Source organism: Leptosomus discolor, chromosome Z (assembly GCF_034619465.1).
Source record: "Leptosomus discolor isolate bLepDis1 chromosome Z, bLepDis1.hap2, whole genome shotgun sequence".
NCBI lineage: Eukaryota > Metazoa > Chordata > Aves > Leptosomiformes > Leptosomidae > Leptosomus > Leptosomus discolor.
Window position 1 is genome coordinate 84,616,417 of NC_141419.1, and position 16,094 is coordinate 84,632,510.

General features: G+C 39.5%; 1 protein-coding gene across 1 annotated transcript in view; it reads left to right on the forward strand.

The window, feature by feature from the left end:
* KIAA1328 (KIAA1328 ortholog) overlaps positions 1-16,094 on the forward strand; it is a 175,254-nt gene that overhangs the window by 65,034 nt on the left and 94,126 nt on the right. Inside the window, exon 6 of the mRNA XM_086479814.1 lies at positions 5,021-5,148. Within this exon, the coding sequence (XP_086335940.1) occupies positions 5,021-5,148 (128 nt within the window). The remainder of the gene's footprint in view (positions 1-5,020; positions 5,149-16,094) is intronic.

The window sequence follows — 16,094 nt, forward strand, 5'->3', positions numbered from 1 at the left end:
TCTAGTTTTCTCACAGCCTTTGTCTTGAAGGAACTACCTGAGGCAGTGAAAGGAGTTCGGTCTTTGCTGAAACTGCCAGTATGATGATAACTGGTCGACTTTCTAAATGCATGTCCTTAAGTAGGGATTAGAAAAAAAGAGTGTTTTGTGGCTACTAGATCATGACTGCAGATGTCAAAAAGCTTTCTTTGTCATGTGCTGAAATTATATCCCTGAAAATTTCTTGTGTCTCTACCACAAAGTGTAAGTTATTGCTTTCTTTTTTTTAAAATTTAAACCTGTCTTGTGCCTGTTGGACTTTTTCCCCCCTTTGCTTGCTTTATTCATCTTTGCATATCTCTGTAATGGCTCTGAGTCTCTATAGAATCTTCCATTGGAAATAGGGGCTGATAGGACTGGAGCATCTTGTTGCTGAAGATGGAGATTTAGCTCTTGTGTTCTCTTCTGGACATAGATCAGAGTATGCAGCCTTGAATGAAAGGACAGTCTTAAGTCAGAGATACAGTCAAGGACTATAGGAATCAGTCATCCCTGGGCATCTTCTTTGATGCTTGGCAAGTCTATGTTAGGGCTTGTCTGCATGGGTGAATGCAGGCAAACTTGCACTCTAAGCTTATCAGGGGCAAGATGAATCTGGACTGTTAGTACTGTGCCTGAGCTGTGCTAACTTCATGTCGTGGAGCTGGCTTGTGGAGTGTGGGACTGTTGGGCTGTACCTGTGTGCACAGACATGCCCAAAGACTCTTGTGCAACAGATTTTCCATGTGTGAAAATGGAGCACTAGAGCTTGTGCCTGGACCAAAAATGCTTGTGACAAGCCGTTGAGGAAGGAGTCACTAGGTGAGCTGTCACAAACACTCTGAAAATGCAGAAGGGCCTTTGTTGTTAGGTTGAATGCGAAAATACTGCATTAGTAGTGTTCTCTTCCCTTGCTAATATCTTCTAGAAAACTTTTTTCCAGCCCCAGAGTCCCATGATTAGAGGCTGCTTTAATATTTTTTTCTTCAAGATAAATCGAGGTAAAACTAAACACTGCTTCTTGAATGATACAGGCTAAAACCCCCCTTAAATCATCTTTTATTCCTTTTACAAGAAGTAATTAAGAAAGGCTACTTGTGGAGTAGCCTGGTGTTGCCTTCATTTGAAAATCTTGACTGTAGATGAAAAGGAGGCCAGTGGGTGTTTGAACTACTGTAGCGTGAACATTGCTCACAGAAGGATGTGGAGACTGGTGTGTAGAATTCAAAAGCTTTCTAGGAAGTTGCTGAATGCTCTACACAAAACCACTTCAGATTTTAAGCTGGGCTTCACTTATAGTCAAAGAGACAGTAGAAACTGTGCTGGGAACAGTACATGGGGTCAGTGGGTATGCTACAGATTGGCAGTTTTTCTCCCACCTCTTCGCCCCTTGCCCCATCGCACCCAGTTTCTGGGGAATCAAGGAACTGTAGCTGTTTGTCCTACTTCAGCTTGTGAGAGAGCTAAATGTATTTCAGCAAGGAGTAAGCTGGGAGGAGATGATGTAGTCATGGACCAGGCTTAAAAGCCTGAGGCTTAACAGTGGAACTGCAGTGGGTAGGGTGGAGACTTTCAGGGTTGACGTACACTACCAGGCAGGTCACTGCTGCTGGAAGAGGTGTCCCCCTCTCCCAATTGCTTGTTGCCTCTGCTCACTTTGTGCCAGCTCTGATGCTTGACTGATCCTTTGCCTTGCTGGGTCACTTTTCTGAGCCCTTGGAATGAGTGAGGGGTTTGGGAGAGCTGCAGAGCTTGTGCAAGTGGAGGGAGAGAGACTGGGCGGTGAGTGGGAGCATGTCTTTGGCAGCAGTTGAGCATATGTTGGCTGTGCCTTGTAAAGCTTTACCACTAAGAAAAACCTCTTCGTTCCCTGCCTAAAGTCCCTCTCCCTGGAAGTCTGTTCCTGGCCTCTGTAAGTGTTCCACTGCTGCATGCTAGCAGTCTCTTTTCTCAAAGCTAACTCTATCTCCGCTGAGGTTATTATCTCTTAAGAGCCATAAATGAACTCTTAATTCTGTGACTTACATTCAGTGACAAAATTAACTAATGTATGCTATAAAATATATAGTACTTGCAGTATGACATGTAAATGTGGCTGTTGAAATCTTAACCTTTGCCTTTCTGATTTTGATTTTTTTTTTGTCTTCGTCCCCCCACCTCCCCCACAGCCTTAATACTTTACTAACAAACTACGTAAAATATATTACTCGGATACATTCAAATGCATATTTCTTGAGCATAAAACTACCATTCAGTGAAATGCCAAGTACCACTTCTCTCAGGTAACTAACATCTTGTAAATCAAATATTTGTTCTCCTGAACACATGAAAAAATATCCGATGTGAGCATTTAGGTACATTACTTTTTCTGTGGAATGCAAATCTGTAGGACTTGTCCTATAGGTTTTTTCACCCTTATAAGGGTTTTTTAAAGCAGATTATGAAAATATTTATCATTAGCTATGTACTTGTCTAGACACTGTATTGCCGTAGTACACGTCGTACATGTGTGCCCTTGTTATATCTGAATGGCTTCAATATTTTTGTGGCAATGTTATATATTGTCTGGTTAATTTGTAGGGGGAAAAAAGATATCTTGCTGCTTTTAGCAAAAATTCAATAGAATGGAAAAGTAAGATCTAATATTAAGCCTTTTTTTTTTTTCTTAAGAACATATTCTGCAGTAAATGTACCAGCACATTATGGAAAATTACTGTACTTAGGGCTATTCTGCATGTGTCTTAAACAAATGAACATTTTTTATTTTTTTCCCCTCTCTGAAGCTTCATGTTTACTTACTTAGTAAGCAAAGCAGGGCTTTGGACTCTTTGACTACGGTGGCTGTAACAATACGTTGCTTAATGTAGAGTGATTGTGTGAATGAACAAGGTTTTAATCTTCTAATACAGGACGCTTTAGCAGTTACAGTACTGACAGAATCTTACAAGAATTTCAGGGATAGCTCAGCTGCCATTCATGCTCATGTTAACTATTGCCCTTCCCACTCATGATCACATAACTGACCCTTGGACAGTCAGGATTTGTTTGCATGCTTTCCTAATGTTAATTTTGCATGTTTTAAGCTGTGTTGTAAATAAATTTGGCAGCTGCAAGCAAGAGGTGGTGGCATCATGTGCACAGCAAGGGCTCTGCAGGCTGTAAAACACAGTTTGGGCATCTCTTTTATGGTGTGCTTGGAAGTGAGGGCAATCTTGCCTAGATTTCGGGCAGGACAGATATTAACACTGTGGCAAGAGTGAGGCTAGGTGCACGGCCATCAATTGTGTGCCCCAAGGCCATTTAGGGTACTCATTGCTTGTACCAGCAGTGTGCTAGCTGGAGGGAGAAGAGGGTAAAATCTGTTTTGTGGGGAAGGGGTTGCTGGAAGCAAACTGAATTAAGAGGGCTGTAAAAAATTGATAAAGATGGGACTGTCTGTTTTTATATTCTGCCACATAACATGGGTTTAAATGAATTTCCCTATAATTTGTCTTCAAATACCGACATTTAACTCTTAGGCTGTATAAATGAACTGGCTTTTTCTAGAGTAAAATTCATGCCCTGCGTCCAGGCTAATATGTTCACCTACTATAAACATTACTGCCTATGGTTACAACCAGAATAAAAAATTCCTTTTATATACATCATAGCTGGCAGAGACTCCTGAGACCACCACAAATCACTTCAGCCTTTTGGTGCTCTCCGATGAAACGAACTGAAATGTAAAGCAGCTCAGGCTTCGGGCAGGCTGGCTCTGGAAAGCAATTAGCTTGTTTAGACCATTGTTTGTACCCTCCTGTATTTCCAGGTGCTGAGCAAAGGTGTTCTAGGAGCTCTCCTGATTGATTTAAACATCAGGGTTTAATAACTTCCCATTCCTTCCTAGAATGTTTTGCTTATTTTCTGTGTAGCCTTTTTTTTTTTTTAAATAGAAAGAAAAACAAACAAGCAAAACCAACCCTGGCAAGGCCCCCCCCCCCCCCCCCTCCCCAAAAGAACACGAAGGAGGAGGAAAAAAAGAAAAAAAGAAAAAAGAAACCTCAGGGTCATAACAGGGAATAACAAAGCAGTGAGTTATTTATGCAGCCATGATTGGCAAAAATGATTGCAACATGAATTTGCCCAGAAGCAATGATTAGATCATAAAAATGTTAAGGAAATCTGTAACTCAACACCATTTTATAGATTGAAGAAGTTTTTGTTCCCTACCTTAATTGCGGTGACTTGTTATTAAAGTATTTATTCAGAGTAATCTCTTTGGACAGCGAGCCCTTATCCCATCTGCATGCATAATTAAAAGTGAGGGGGGAGAGAGGGGAGCATAAATGGTTTACCATGCTACATGAGCAAGGGAGGGAATTACACAATGACAGGTGAAGAGCAGATTTATCTCCTGTTGGAATATCAATGCTGCAAGCAAGGCAGGACACTGTTGCTTGCTAATATCCTTGCAAACACCACAGTTGCTGCTTCTCGAGATTACTGTCCAAAAATCATTGCTGGTCTCTAAAAGACCTGTAGTGCTGCATCTGTGTCTGTGGGTTTTGGAGCTGCTGATGCTCAAGCAAAGGGATTGGATTTGGGCATGTGGGCTTCTGAATCCATGTCTGTACTTAAAAATGGACCATTTACTTACTTGGCTGGCTATTTATTTATTTATAAATAAACATTGGTAGTGTTTGGCTTTGCTGAATACAAATCAGAGGGTTGTAATTGTTCCAGCTGAAACAATGTCATCACCTGCCTCCTGCTGCTGTCCCTTTTCCAATAATAAAAGAATTTGGTGCAATTCTTCTTTTTCCACTATCTGAGTAGAAAGAAGGTTGTACTTGAACATTCATCTCTAGGCAGATTTATCATCATTAGGCAGTACTCAAACACACAGTATCTGTTTTTAAATTGAACTGTTATGGATCTAAATCAGATTTACACAGAGTAAGTTGGTATATACGACTCTAACTATTCGCTAAAGGTATTTTTCCCTTGACTTCTGATGTCTCACCTCTGCAGCAGCAGTACAGAGAATGCCAGGAACTTTTGAGCCTTTATCAGAAGTACCTAGCTGAGCAGCAGGAAAAACTATCGCTCTCCCTTTCTGAACTCAGTGCTGCCAAGGAAAAGGAGCAAAAGGTAAGCTCTTTTTCCCCATCTCCTTTTTTTAATGACAACTTTGAAACAGCTTTTCTCTTTTACTAGAACTCTGAGTATGTTGTCTTGCATTACACAGTGTCAAATATTGTTTTCTGATTGGCTTCCCGTGAGTGCTTCTTTTAATACATGTATTGCAGGAAAACAACAAAAAAAATCCCAAGTTTTGTGTCAACAAAACAGGTGAAGTTAATTGACCATGTTGTAATGGAATAGGAATTATAGGAAACCCTGTCTTTGCTAGGAAAAAGTTAAGATGCTCTTCTGTTTTCTGTCCTGTTTCTTAAACAGTAAAATAATTGCAGTCGCTATAGATACAGCCTTTCAAATTTTCACTGTGGCTTTTCATGATTGAAAAGGACATTACAGATGATGCATTTGGTCAATAAGAGCTTTCTCAAGTCTGTAAGGCAGCCCATCTGATTTGAACTGTTTATAGAAGACCTATAATTATATATACAGCTTAAAACCAGAAAATGTTGACTAGAGATACAATGTGTTAAATTAAGTGGTAAAATGTTTCTCGGATGTATGCACCCAAAGCATTGAAAACACGGTTGCTTGAGCTACTTGTGCAAGTGCTCTACCTGATGTTCTTACCTGCTGTTCTCTTTCAGTAGCTTCCATCTGCAGATCTCCGGAGTCTATCCTGCCTAAGATTATGCCATTTTGTAGGTTGGTCCATTGGTCCTTTCTTTTTCTGGAAAAGTCTTACAGGCTTATAACAGAGCTGGAAGTAAAGTCATCAGCACAGAGTATCCAAAACGTGGCCTGATTCTGACTTCTCAGTGATTCCCCTCTAACAAAATTATACAGATGGATCCTACTTCTCAGGAGCCTGTGAAGGAAAGAGTCACTTTTAATTCTGTTCAGGCAGCAGGTAGCAATACTTCTCTGACTTCATTGACGTTAGGAATCGTTTTTTATCCTGCTGATGTTTTTATTTGTAAAATATGTTTTGGACATTGAGCTGTTTGTCAGGCTTTTAGCCTTTATAAACATTTCGTTTCCATTCTTTGTATTTTTTTTTTCTGCCATCCATTTTCTGGTGGTGTTGAGTTCAAAACAAGAACCTTTTTTTCTGATAATGGATGATGCTTGTGCTCTTGCCTGTCATATGCAACTTGCTGAGGATCTCTGTGCAGTACAGTCCAGAGGAGTCCGTGTAGTCCAGCGGCACTGTGGCAGCTGTGTTTGGGATGATGCCAATACTTCTGTCAGTTTTTTCCGTGCTTAATCTTTCACCTTTAGCCTTTCAACTTTAAATACACGTATCTTATACTAGGTTAGCACCTAGTATGAAGATATCCAGTATAACCACATCTACAGTGCAAAAGTAGAGAAGCAGATAATAGGAAACCTTCAGCCCATTAACTGTCAAATCTGCATCTGATGGCAGAGCAATCCACATTCATCCTCTTGTTCATCTGTCTTCCTAATCGCTCTATCAGTGTATATACAGAGACTTCTCTGAACTTGTTTTCTGATTTCATGTACAAAGTTTTATCAAGCTTATCTTTCATCCTATTATTTCTTTTCTGTATACTTACAGGTACTTTTGTCCACAAATGCAAATTCAGATACTATATTAAGGTTTGCCTTGACATTTCATTCATGGTTACCTAGTCTACAGCTCCAGCCTAACAGGTCTGAAATTACACTAGCCCTTTTGCCCTGTACAAAGCTTTGTAGGCATAGATAAAAACCTGTCAAAGCATGTTTCAACTGGTTTTTCTTACAGCTTGCAAAATATTTTTAATGTTTCTGGCCTTCCTCTTCAATTTTCTCTTTCTTTGTAGTCCTGGTAGGCATAGAGCTGTTTATATCTTGAATACATTTGGCTTTATAAATTGTTACCTTTTTTCTGAACAAGCGCATCATGCTATGTTTCTCCTCTCAGCTCAGAAACTGTGGGGAGATTTGCAGGACTGCCTCATTGCAGTTCTTTCCCTAACACACTCTTTCGTGTGACAGCTATCAAAACTGAAAAAAAGTCACTGGGCTGCTTCTTGTTGGACTAGTATGTATTTTCACACACCTTTTCTGTTGCTGTCTTTTTGCCTCATGTCTTAATACCTGAACTATGAGCTTTTAGGGTCGTGATAGGTCACTTTTTGTTCTGTCCGAGTGTCGTCTCAACACAGTAGTTCAGGTAGGCATAGGGCTTGCATTCTGATGTCTACCTCGATGGGGAATGCCACAGGGTAAAGCAGCAGGGAGGGATTTTTCGGAGGGGGACAGACCAAGAAAACTTTCCTCCTACTCTGGGTGCTGCTCATGCCAGCTCTCTATGCCCTGCTGAAGCTTTTATGCTCTTCCTCTTTTTGTGTTAAGCTGGACTTTGAAAGAAGCCACCTTGTTTAAATATTAGGCTAAAGGAACTCTTCCTGAGTTTTGTCTGAATCCTCATCTATTGGGAATCTTTTCCCTATTGTTTGTTTTTGACTGGGCTAAGGAAATCCTGGGTATGTCTGGCTTTAAATCAATAGATACTAGCTTGCTGCTTGGTTTTCGCTTCTTTGAACTGTCTAGGAGAGGTAATCAGTGTTTCCTGTTTCAAGTGACTACTGATGTTACTGGGGCACCTGTGCTTCAATGTAAGATGTCATTCTGATTTTCCTGTGTCTTGCAGAAACGTGGGACTGCATAGTTATACTCTGCACTTCTTTGTTCTGCCTGTTATGAGCTGTTCTTCCTTGTTTCTGTTCAATTTCTCCTCCTTTTTTTTTCTGCTTGTTTGTTTTGATTCATTTCTAATGCTACACCTGTTATCTTAGCATCACCTGCTTTTTGCCTGTCTGGCTCCCTCATTCTTACTGTACAATAATGCTGACCATGAGCTGTCACTTTCCCCTGGGCTTAGATAGGTGTTTGAAAGCATCTCCTTTCAGTGTTTAAATGCTGGGCTTTGTGTTAGAATGAGACAATTATCAGGTCAAGAGAACTGCGGTGTTCCCAAACGTCTGTGGCATTGTTGCAAAAACAGGTGGAGTTGTGTGGGAGGCAAAGGACTGCAGTAGCTGTGTGCATGCAATGGAGCCCTGGTTTGTAGCTATATTGAACTAGTGCAGATACTTTGGTGTTAACTTTTATTTTTGTCTGGTTTAGCGTCACCTTATGGTAGCAATAATTCTGAAACCACGTTTTCCTCTTACCTAATATTGCTTCTTTATAACGAAAGTCAGCCTTCAAAATTTAAAGAAGCGTTCTGGTAGTAGTGAAATAAAATTGCTGGGAAGATGGTGGTGAGATGATTTAAGACAGAACTCTTGTGGAGTCAATAATCAGTAACTGGAACATGGAGCTTCCTTTTTTCGTGAGATAAAGTTAATTCCATTTGAAAAGATACTTAAGGTGACATGAATTGAATTATTCAAACTGGCCTTCTCAGCATTAACTCTGGGTTAATATCTCATGATGCCTCTGGTTTCATTATAGGAGTTTTAAGTACATAACTTTTTATAATAAATTCAATACCTAGAAGCTGAACTGAAATTGGTTTACCTTCTACCAACCCATAAAAAGAAGCATTAATTGTAAAGTGAATATTAAAGTGGTCACTAAAGTTGACTCAGACAGATTCACAGAGATAGCTCTTGTGTAAAGGAAGTGAAGAGCTCGACTGAACAATAGGCTTCTCCCTGATGTTAATAGAAAATACTATCCATATTAAAAGGTAGTTAAATGTAGTTAAACCTTTTCTATCAAAAATTATTTTAGGATGTTCTTTCTGCAGCTCCCAAATGTTCGGTCTTCGCCGTTTTCAGAAGCTTTACACAGAGATGTAAAGAAAATTGCCCTTGTTCTAGGTAATCAGGTCTGACCTAGTTATATAGTCAATACTTCACTGCCATCTCAAACAGTGGCAAGATTCCAGTTTACTTTGGCAAGTCTCTGGCAGATGTTCTGCAGTGTAGGGTAGACTTCAGTCACAGAAGTTGGACAGGTGGCTGAGTTTCTGCAGGACTGGGATTCTTGAGCTACTTTGCCTAAAAGAAAGATAATACCTGTAGTTTCAGCATTGCCTATTAATGTTAATCTTTCAATTTACAAATACAGCTGTCAGCTTTTCTTTTGTATTTGAGGAAGATTACCAACACATCTGCTAATGCTTGATTTACATAGATTCCTGCTATTTGTGTGTTAAGCTTTGGTTCTTCCCCCCTGTGTAGAAATGAAACAGATAGGGGGTGGGGTTGTAATTGGAAAGGAATATCAAGAATTTGCTCTCCCCTTGTGTATTATGTCATCTGCCTCCTGTTTGGTGTTTATATTTCAGTAGTGCCAGAGGCCCTCATCAGGACGAGGTATTGTTGTATACTAAGCACTATGCAAACATACTGAAAGACGTGGTCTGTTTTGGGAAGATTCTAAAATCTTGAGAAAACTAACTTTTGCAGGAGGCTATTTTTTTTACTTTTTTAATGTTACTATTTCTCTTGAGTTACTTGTTCGTCTTAAAAATTGTTGGCACTGTTGTATCTTTTCACAGTAGAGTCCAAAAGAAACGTTTTCCTGTAAGGACTAGGAAGCCTTGCCTTTCTTTTTATGTTAGTGGCTAAAATTCTAGTCCATATCACTGTCATTTTTTGCCTTAGTAAGGGTGATTACATACTATCGAACTTTGGTTATTTGATTATTTTATTTTTTTTTTATTTGAAAAGGATGTTGAAACAAGTCAATCTTCAGAAGCCTTTCTTTTTTAATTGTCCCTAAACTTTCCCATTTCTCTTTTTTTCAGCACAGGTCACCTTTAAACACATTCTTAGCTTGCTTAAAGAAAAAAAAAAATCCCACATATGCAGAGGGTTTTGAGTGCTATGAGGTAAACCTGCATGATAGAATTGACTTTGTCTGTTTACCCAGCTGTACGGGAACAATGGATGAGCCCATCTGAAAGATACTTGAGAAGTGGGATAATAAATAAAGAACTAATTTGACTGGGGACCCAAGGGTATTGGAATAATTTTATGAGGCCAAACAGAGACAGAGTTTTAGAATGAGTAAATATAGGGAGTAGCCTGGCCTTACCTGTGTTACACTCAGCAAATCCTCTGATCTCTTTGTGAATCTCATGTGTAAAAAGGAGATGATGTTTTTGTCTTTATTCTTTTTGGTTTCTACTGAGGATGTCAGATTTTGGGTGCTTCCTCATGTGTTCAAAGTAATTAACGATGATATTTAAAACTTAAGGTGATTTGGACTAGACTACTTGTAATAGGAAAAAGAAAAAATCATGTTTTTCCCTTTCACCTCTAGGTTACTAAGTCATAGTTGATTTACCTGTATTTTCTGAAAAATGCTAACACCAAACAGCAATGCAGATAGGCACAAATATTTGAACGAAAAGGAAACATCAGTGTTGGAATATCTGCGTATTGCTAACATACACAACAGAACTCCACTTGCACTCAGTCCCCTGGAAATGTGTGCCATAGTAGAACCGTTTGGCTCACATAAAAGCCCTGTCTACTTGCATGCTGTGAATGATGCTGTATTTGTGGTGATAAGCACTTCACTCTCAGCTCACTGCTTAAGCGAGGTCTGAGCAGTTCACTGCTTAACTGAGATCTATGCCAGTTCACCGTCTCTTTGTTCTGTTGTCTTTAATCAGCCTTGTCTCTAGTCTCTTTAGGATCTTTTGATTTTCTTTTTCCTTTCTCTGAAGATGCCTCTTTTGGTTTCATCCACTTGGCTTTAAAAACTGTCCCTCCTGTGGAAATCTTTTCCTTAGGTGGACACTCATCTCTGGTATGTATTTTTCTGTTGGGGGATAAATCTGGAAAGATGACAGTGCCTTCCTTTCCAGCAAACCATTCTCTTGCCCTTGTAGACTTCTGATGATATTGCTACGATTGTGAAATGATATCTGTGGATTTTTATGAGAATTTAAGAAATTTGTAGTAGGACTGCCTGTCCTTGAGAGAAGTACTTTACAAACTCTTAGATCAGATATTGCAATTTCTTCAGTATAACCCTCATAGTAGCTCTTGGGAAAAAGCATTGTGATCATACTCACCAGCATCCTCTCAATCTCCCTGTGAAGTGAGAGTGAGGCTTCTTCAGTGAGTGCGAGGCTTCATAAGACTGCACTTGCAGTCAAAGATTTTGTATTATGCTACAGGCCTTGAGGAAGAAAACTTCTGTTCTACCCATCACTTTGTGGAGTTACTTGTTTACCTGACAACCATTAGGAGTGCAAACATCCCAGCTGCCTACCCACATGCTGGCACTTTTGGTTGTGTAGTCCATTTGACTATACGTATGCCCTTTGGTTTTGCTGTCTTTGGCATTTTTCAAAAGTTGAGACTCTTGAAAATCAGTTTCTCATGTACTTCCAGCCTCCTTGATTTGCCAGTTCCTGGTGACAGACTTCTCGGATTCCTCTAAATGTGGCAGGTCCTAAATGTTGTGTTCAAGATTACATTCCTGAGGTTCCTGACTTGTTGAAAACCAGTGCAGGAGACTTTCAAAACCTAACTGAACAAGCAACCTAATATAGCTTTGAAGGTGGCCATGATTTGGTGCCATTTGGATGACATAACTAGCAGAGTTCCCTTCCAACCTGAATTTTTCTGTATTCTCCCTTCGCCAATGCTGCAAGAGAAAGATTATCCTGTGAGAACCTGCTTTGGTAAAAAGTGAAAATGCTTCTGGGCCAGCAGTGGTCCAACAACTGGACCCTTATTTCTTAAAGTGGAAACTATTAGAGTTGCTATTTCTTGCTATTGAAACAAATAGAGGCTGTAGACTAATCTAGGACTTCATAACCTAAATATGTTTATTCATCAGTTTAAATTCCAGACAGCGTGATATTAGTGATTATTATGATATTGAAAGATAAATTGCTTACCATCTCTTGCCTGCAAAGCACACATTTTTATGTGTTAATCATGTTGTTTAATTAGAAGTGTCTTTATTTAATGAAAGCCAGGTGATTTTCAGTTCAGGGAACTATAGGTTGGTCTTTGTATGGCAGAAAGATTTTTCGTGAGAGCCAGGGCTGTAATTTTCTTCAGCTAAGCAGGTGGGAATTCGTTATCTGTCTGTACCAGGATGATTGCCTGCAGAAATATCTCTTTGAGTTAGTTCTGAATACCCTAAGATTTAGCTTGAGTTTCTCATTTTGAGCTGCAAAATGTTCAAACTTAAATTTTTTTTCAGGTGTGCAGTTTGCCATTTGAAGTTTATAAGGACTCTTCTTCTGGGATTACCAGGACAAACTGGTAAAGTTCTTGAGACAGCTGGACTCATTTCTCTGTATAAGCAGAATATATCTGTGAGGTGGTGTCAGCCCAGACTGTGCATTTACAGCATGTATTGCAAGACTGCATACACATTGCATGTGATTATGGTTTAGAACACCCTCATTACCTCACTCTGATCCAGTGAATGCATTAAATAACAATCTTTGGTTGCCATCTATTCTTGGCAAATGCCAGAAAATGTCTGAAATGTCCCACTTCCAGATGTATAGTGCCAATGATGATTCATAGTACCATCAACACAAACAGGGATACCTGAGTTTCTCTTGTCTATGCAAGAAAACTGCCCATCTGAAATGGAAAAAGTAGTCAAAGCTAAACACGCAGATACATGGTTTCTCAGGCTGGCTGAGCTACTTCCTAAGATTTCAAGTAGGGGAAAGCAAATAAGGTTCTCTGACCTGTCTCTGAAGTCTGGATTACCTTGAGGCTGGTCTTTGCCTTGAATTTCTGGTCAGTCTGTAATAGATGCATTTGATTCCATGTTACATCTTTCCTCATCTGTTCTCTTCTCCATAAGCAGCAGCAATCTTGTTGAATGGAGCAGGTTAAACAAATTTTCAGGGTGTCTTTTGGTTTCCAGTGTGTAACTTAAAAAAAAAAAAAAAAAAAAATCCTCTTACTCTCTGGAGCTAGATCATGAACATCAGTTGAAGTCTGCCAGTTTACAGTGCATCTGATGAATGTCTTTGCTCTAAAACTTTACAAAGAAGGATGGATCTTAGTGCCTTCCATAGCTGGGTCAACGAACGATTCTTGCAGGCTAATATCACTTTTAAAACTCAGCTGAAAAGCTTTTACTCACAGTCATATTGAGAACATAATTTGAATCAGGAACCATTTATGTCTATGGTTACAGAAAATGAGACTGAAAATTTTAATAGACAACTTGTCTCATTAAAGGAGTGCGCTGTCTCGTGAGACTGTGAAGGTAGAACAGTTATTTTGTTCTGTAACTTTTGCATTAAGTGTGGGTACGCTGCCTTGGGTTCCCTAGAGATTTTGAGGCTGAGAGGAACAGAGGACCTGGGATGCACAGTATTGTTCAGGTAGCAGCATGCATGTCTGTACATGTGGGAAGGACTTGTTCCTGACCAGCACTGCTAATGCAAAAATCTTCTTGTTCTGTGTGCCTGGGCGCATGTGCAACCATCCTGTGAATGTATAGACAGACTGACTTGTAAGTAACCTCTTGTTTTTCAAATCAGTATGTAGCACCTGGAGAAGACACTAACATATGACTGAGGCAGCAGCACAAGTTCAGCATTCACCCTTGAATTGCCATTCATGTAAGCAAGCTTTGAGTATAATACTCTCTGTTGTTGTGAAACTATTATTTTCTACTTTTTAGAAATCTTAAGATAGAAATAAGTGCCAGTTTGATGTATTTTTTTTTTAAATTGTGTTTATTTTTAACTTGAACATTCTAGTTAATGAACAGCTGTCAGCCTTTTGAAACATTGTCTTATGTTCTTTGCGTAGATTCTGAAGCTTGAGGTAAAATCAGAGCCAGTGGTATGTCTGGAGGAAGTCTTTTTTGCTCAAGGAAATACGAGTTCAGACACACATGCAGAAAGGTCTTTAAATATTTAGACCTTTGTTTTTCATTTTATCCATGGAAATGTCATTAAAGGGACATGAGAAGTTTTGATTAATATTTTTCATTACTTATGCAGAAGTCTCATGGCCAGCACACAGGTGTGCTACTGGGACTGCTGCTGTGGTCTACCAGGTAGGTGAGGGCTGGCAAACAGATTAATTGGGATTGAATTCTGTTCTGTTACTGTCTTGCTATCAAGATATTTAATTGCTTTCTGGCTTAGTTTCTTGCTCTTTAGATAGAAGGTGATGTCTACTGTTTGTTTGAGAATGTAAGCTCACTGAATTTAAAATGCTATGTAGGTGCAAAGATGAATTGTTGGTCTAGTTATGAGTGTAAGGTACTGTAAGGAGAGCTCAAGTTAATCCTTGTAAAAAGGTACTCTTCTTGCCTGTGCTGGGTTAGAAAGAAGTACTCAACATGGGGAAAAACCCTCTGATGCTGTGTGACACAAGCAAGTACAGTCATTTTGTGATTCGTTTAATGGACATGCTTATACATCAGAAGTAAAAAGGATCACGTCATCTGAAATGAAGAGTCTGCACTTATCATAGAATCATAGAACAGTTTTGGTTGGAAGAGACCTTCAAGATCATCAAGTCCAACCTTTGTCCTGGCCCTACCAACACCACTAAACCATGTCCCTAAGTACAACATCTACCCGTCTCTTAAACACCTCCAGGGATGGTGACTCCAACACCTCCAGGAATGGTGACTCCAACACCTCCCTGGGCAGCCCTTTCAGTAAAGAAATTCTTCCTAATATCCAGCCTGAACCTCCCCTGGTGCAGCTTAAGGCCATTTCCCCTTGTCCTATCACTTGTTACTAGTGAGAAGAGACTGACCCCCACCTCACTGCAACCTCCTCTCAGGTAGTTGTAGAGAGCCATAAGGTCTCCCCTCAGCCTTCTCTTCTCCAGGCTGAACAGTCCCAGATCCCACAGCCGCTCCTCATATGAGACATGCTCCAACTTCTTTAAGTAAAACACAAGAATAAAACACTGAAGTCCTCTGTTAGCTAGACACACACCTATGCATTCTTCTTATGTTTCATTAAGCGCTAATTCTATTACAACGGTTTATCTGAAGTACTGTTATTGTAAAAACATGCTTATTTAAAAAGTAAATGCAGAGGACTACAGATTTGCTTTAAAAAAATATTTCAAAACTTGTGGCTTTTTTTTTAGTGCTTTGTCAGTCAGGCCATGTAACTCAGTGAACACTAGTATATTAGGAAGTTACTCCCTGATTCCTTCTTCCTAGTGATGTGTGTGATAGTCTCAGTCACTCTTGGGTCCCTCTGTAGAAAGCAAGAGTGAAAGTGTGAGGCACCTCCAGAAGATTACTCAAATCCAGCTGATGATTCTGTTTAGAAGAGTCTGGTCATCTTGTTTCTGAAATCCTCATTGTTTTATCAAATATCAAGATACTCCTTTTACTTTTTCATGAATTATTAGATAGCATCATCACAGAGATGTTCGACATTGAACACAAAATGTACAATCCTAAGTAATAAGACCATGTCTTTCTTGGTGTGGCTTGTTGATTTTCAGACATATCACTAATACTGTTTACATGCTGAACTAATCCCTTGTGTTAAAATTAGTAAATATTGTAAGTATTCCTTTTTTGTTTGTCTTCAATCTTTTGGACCATTGAGTCTAAACTTCTGTGCGGGAGCATCTTCCAGCTGGCAGGCTGACAAACAGACCTGGCAAAAATGGGGATGTTCATTATGCCCTTTTAATGTTTTTTCCTAACAGGAGAAAGTTAATAGATTGAAATAAGAGTTTAATACTTCAGTTATAATAAACTAGTAAGAAAGAGTTTAAGGATATTGTGAAAATGTTTTGAAATATCAGAAACACTGTAAAATGGGGGGCTGGTCATTTTTTAAACAAAAGCCCAGGAAAAATCCCTCCTTACCCAGTGAAGGTGCTGGTGAAATCACTGAATTTTTTTCCCCTGTGTTAGTGAAGGAATCTTTCTGTGTCATGATTTGATGGACAGGATGACTTGAGACACCTGAATGAGAACTAAAGTGGGACTTTTGAGCCGTCAGG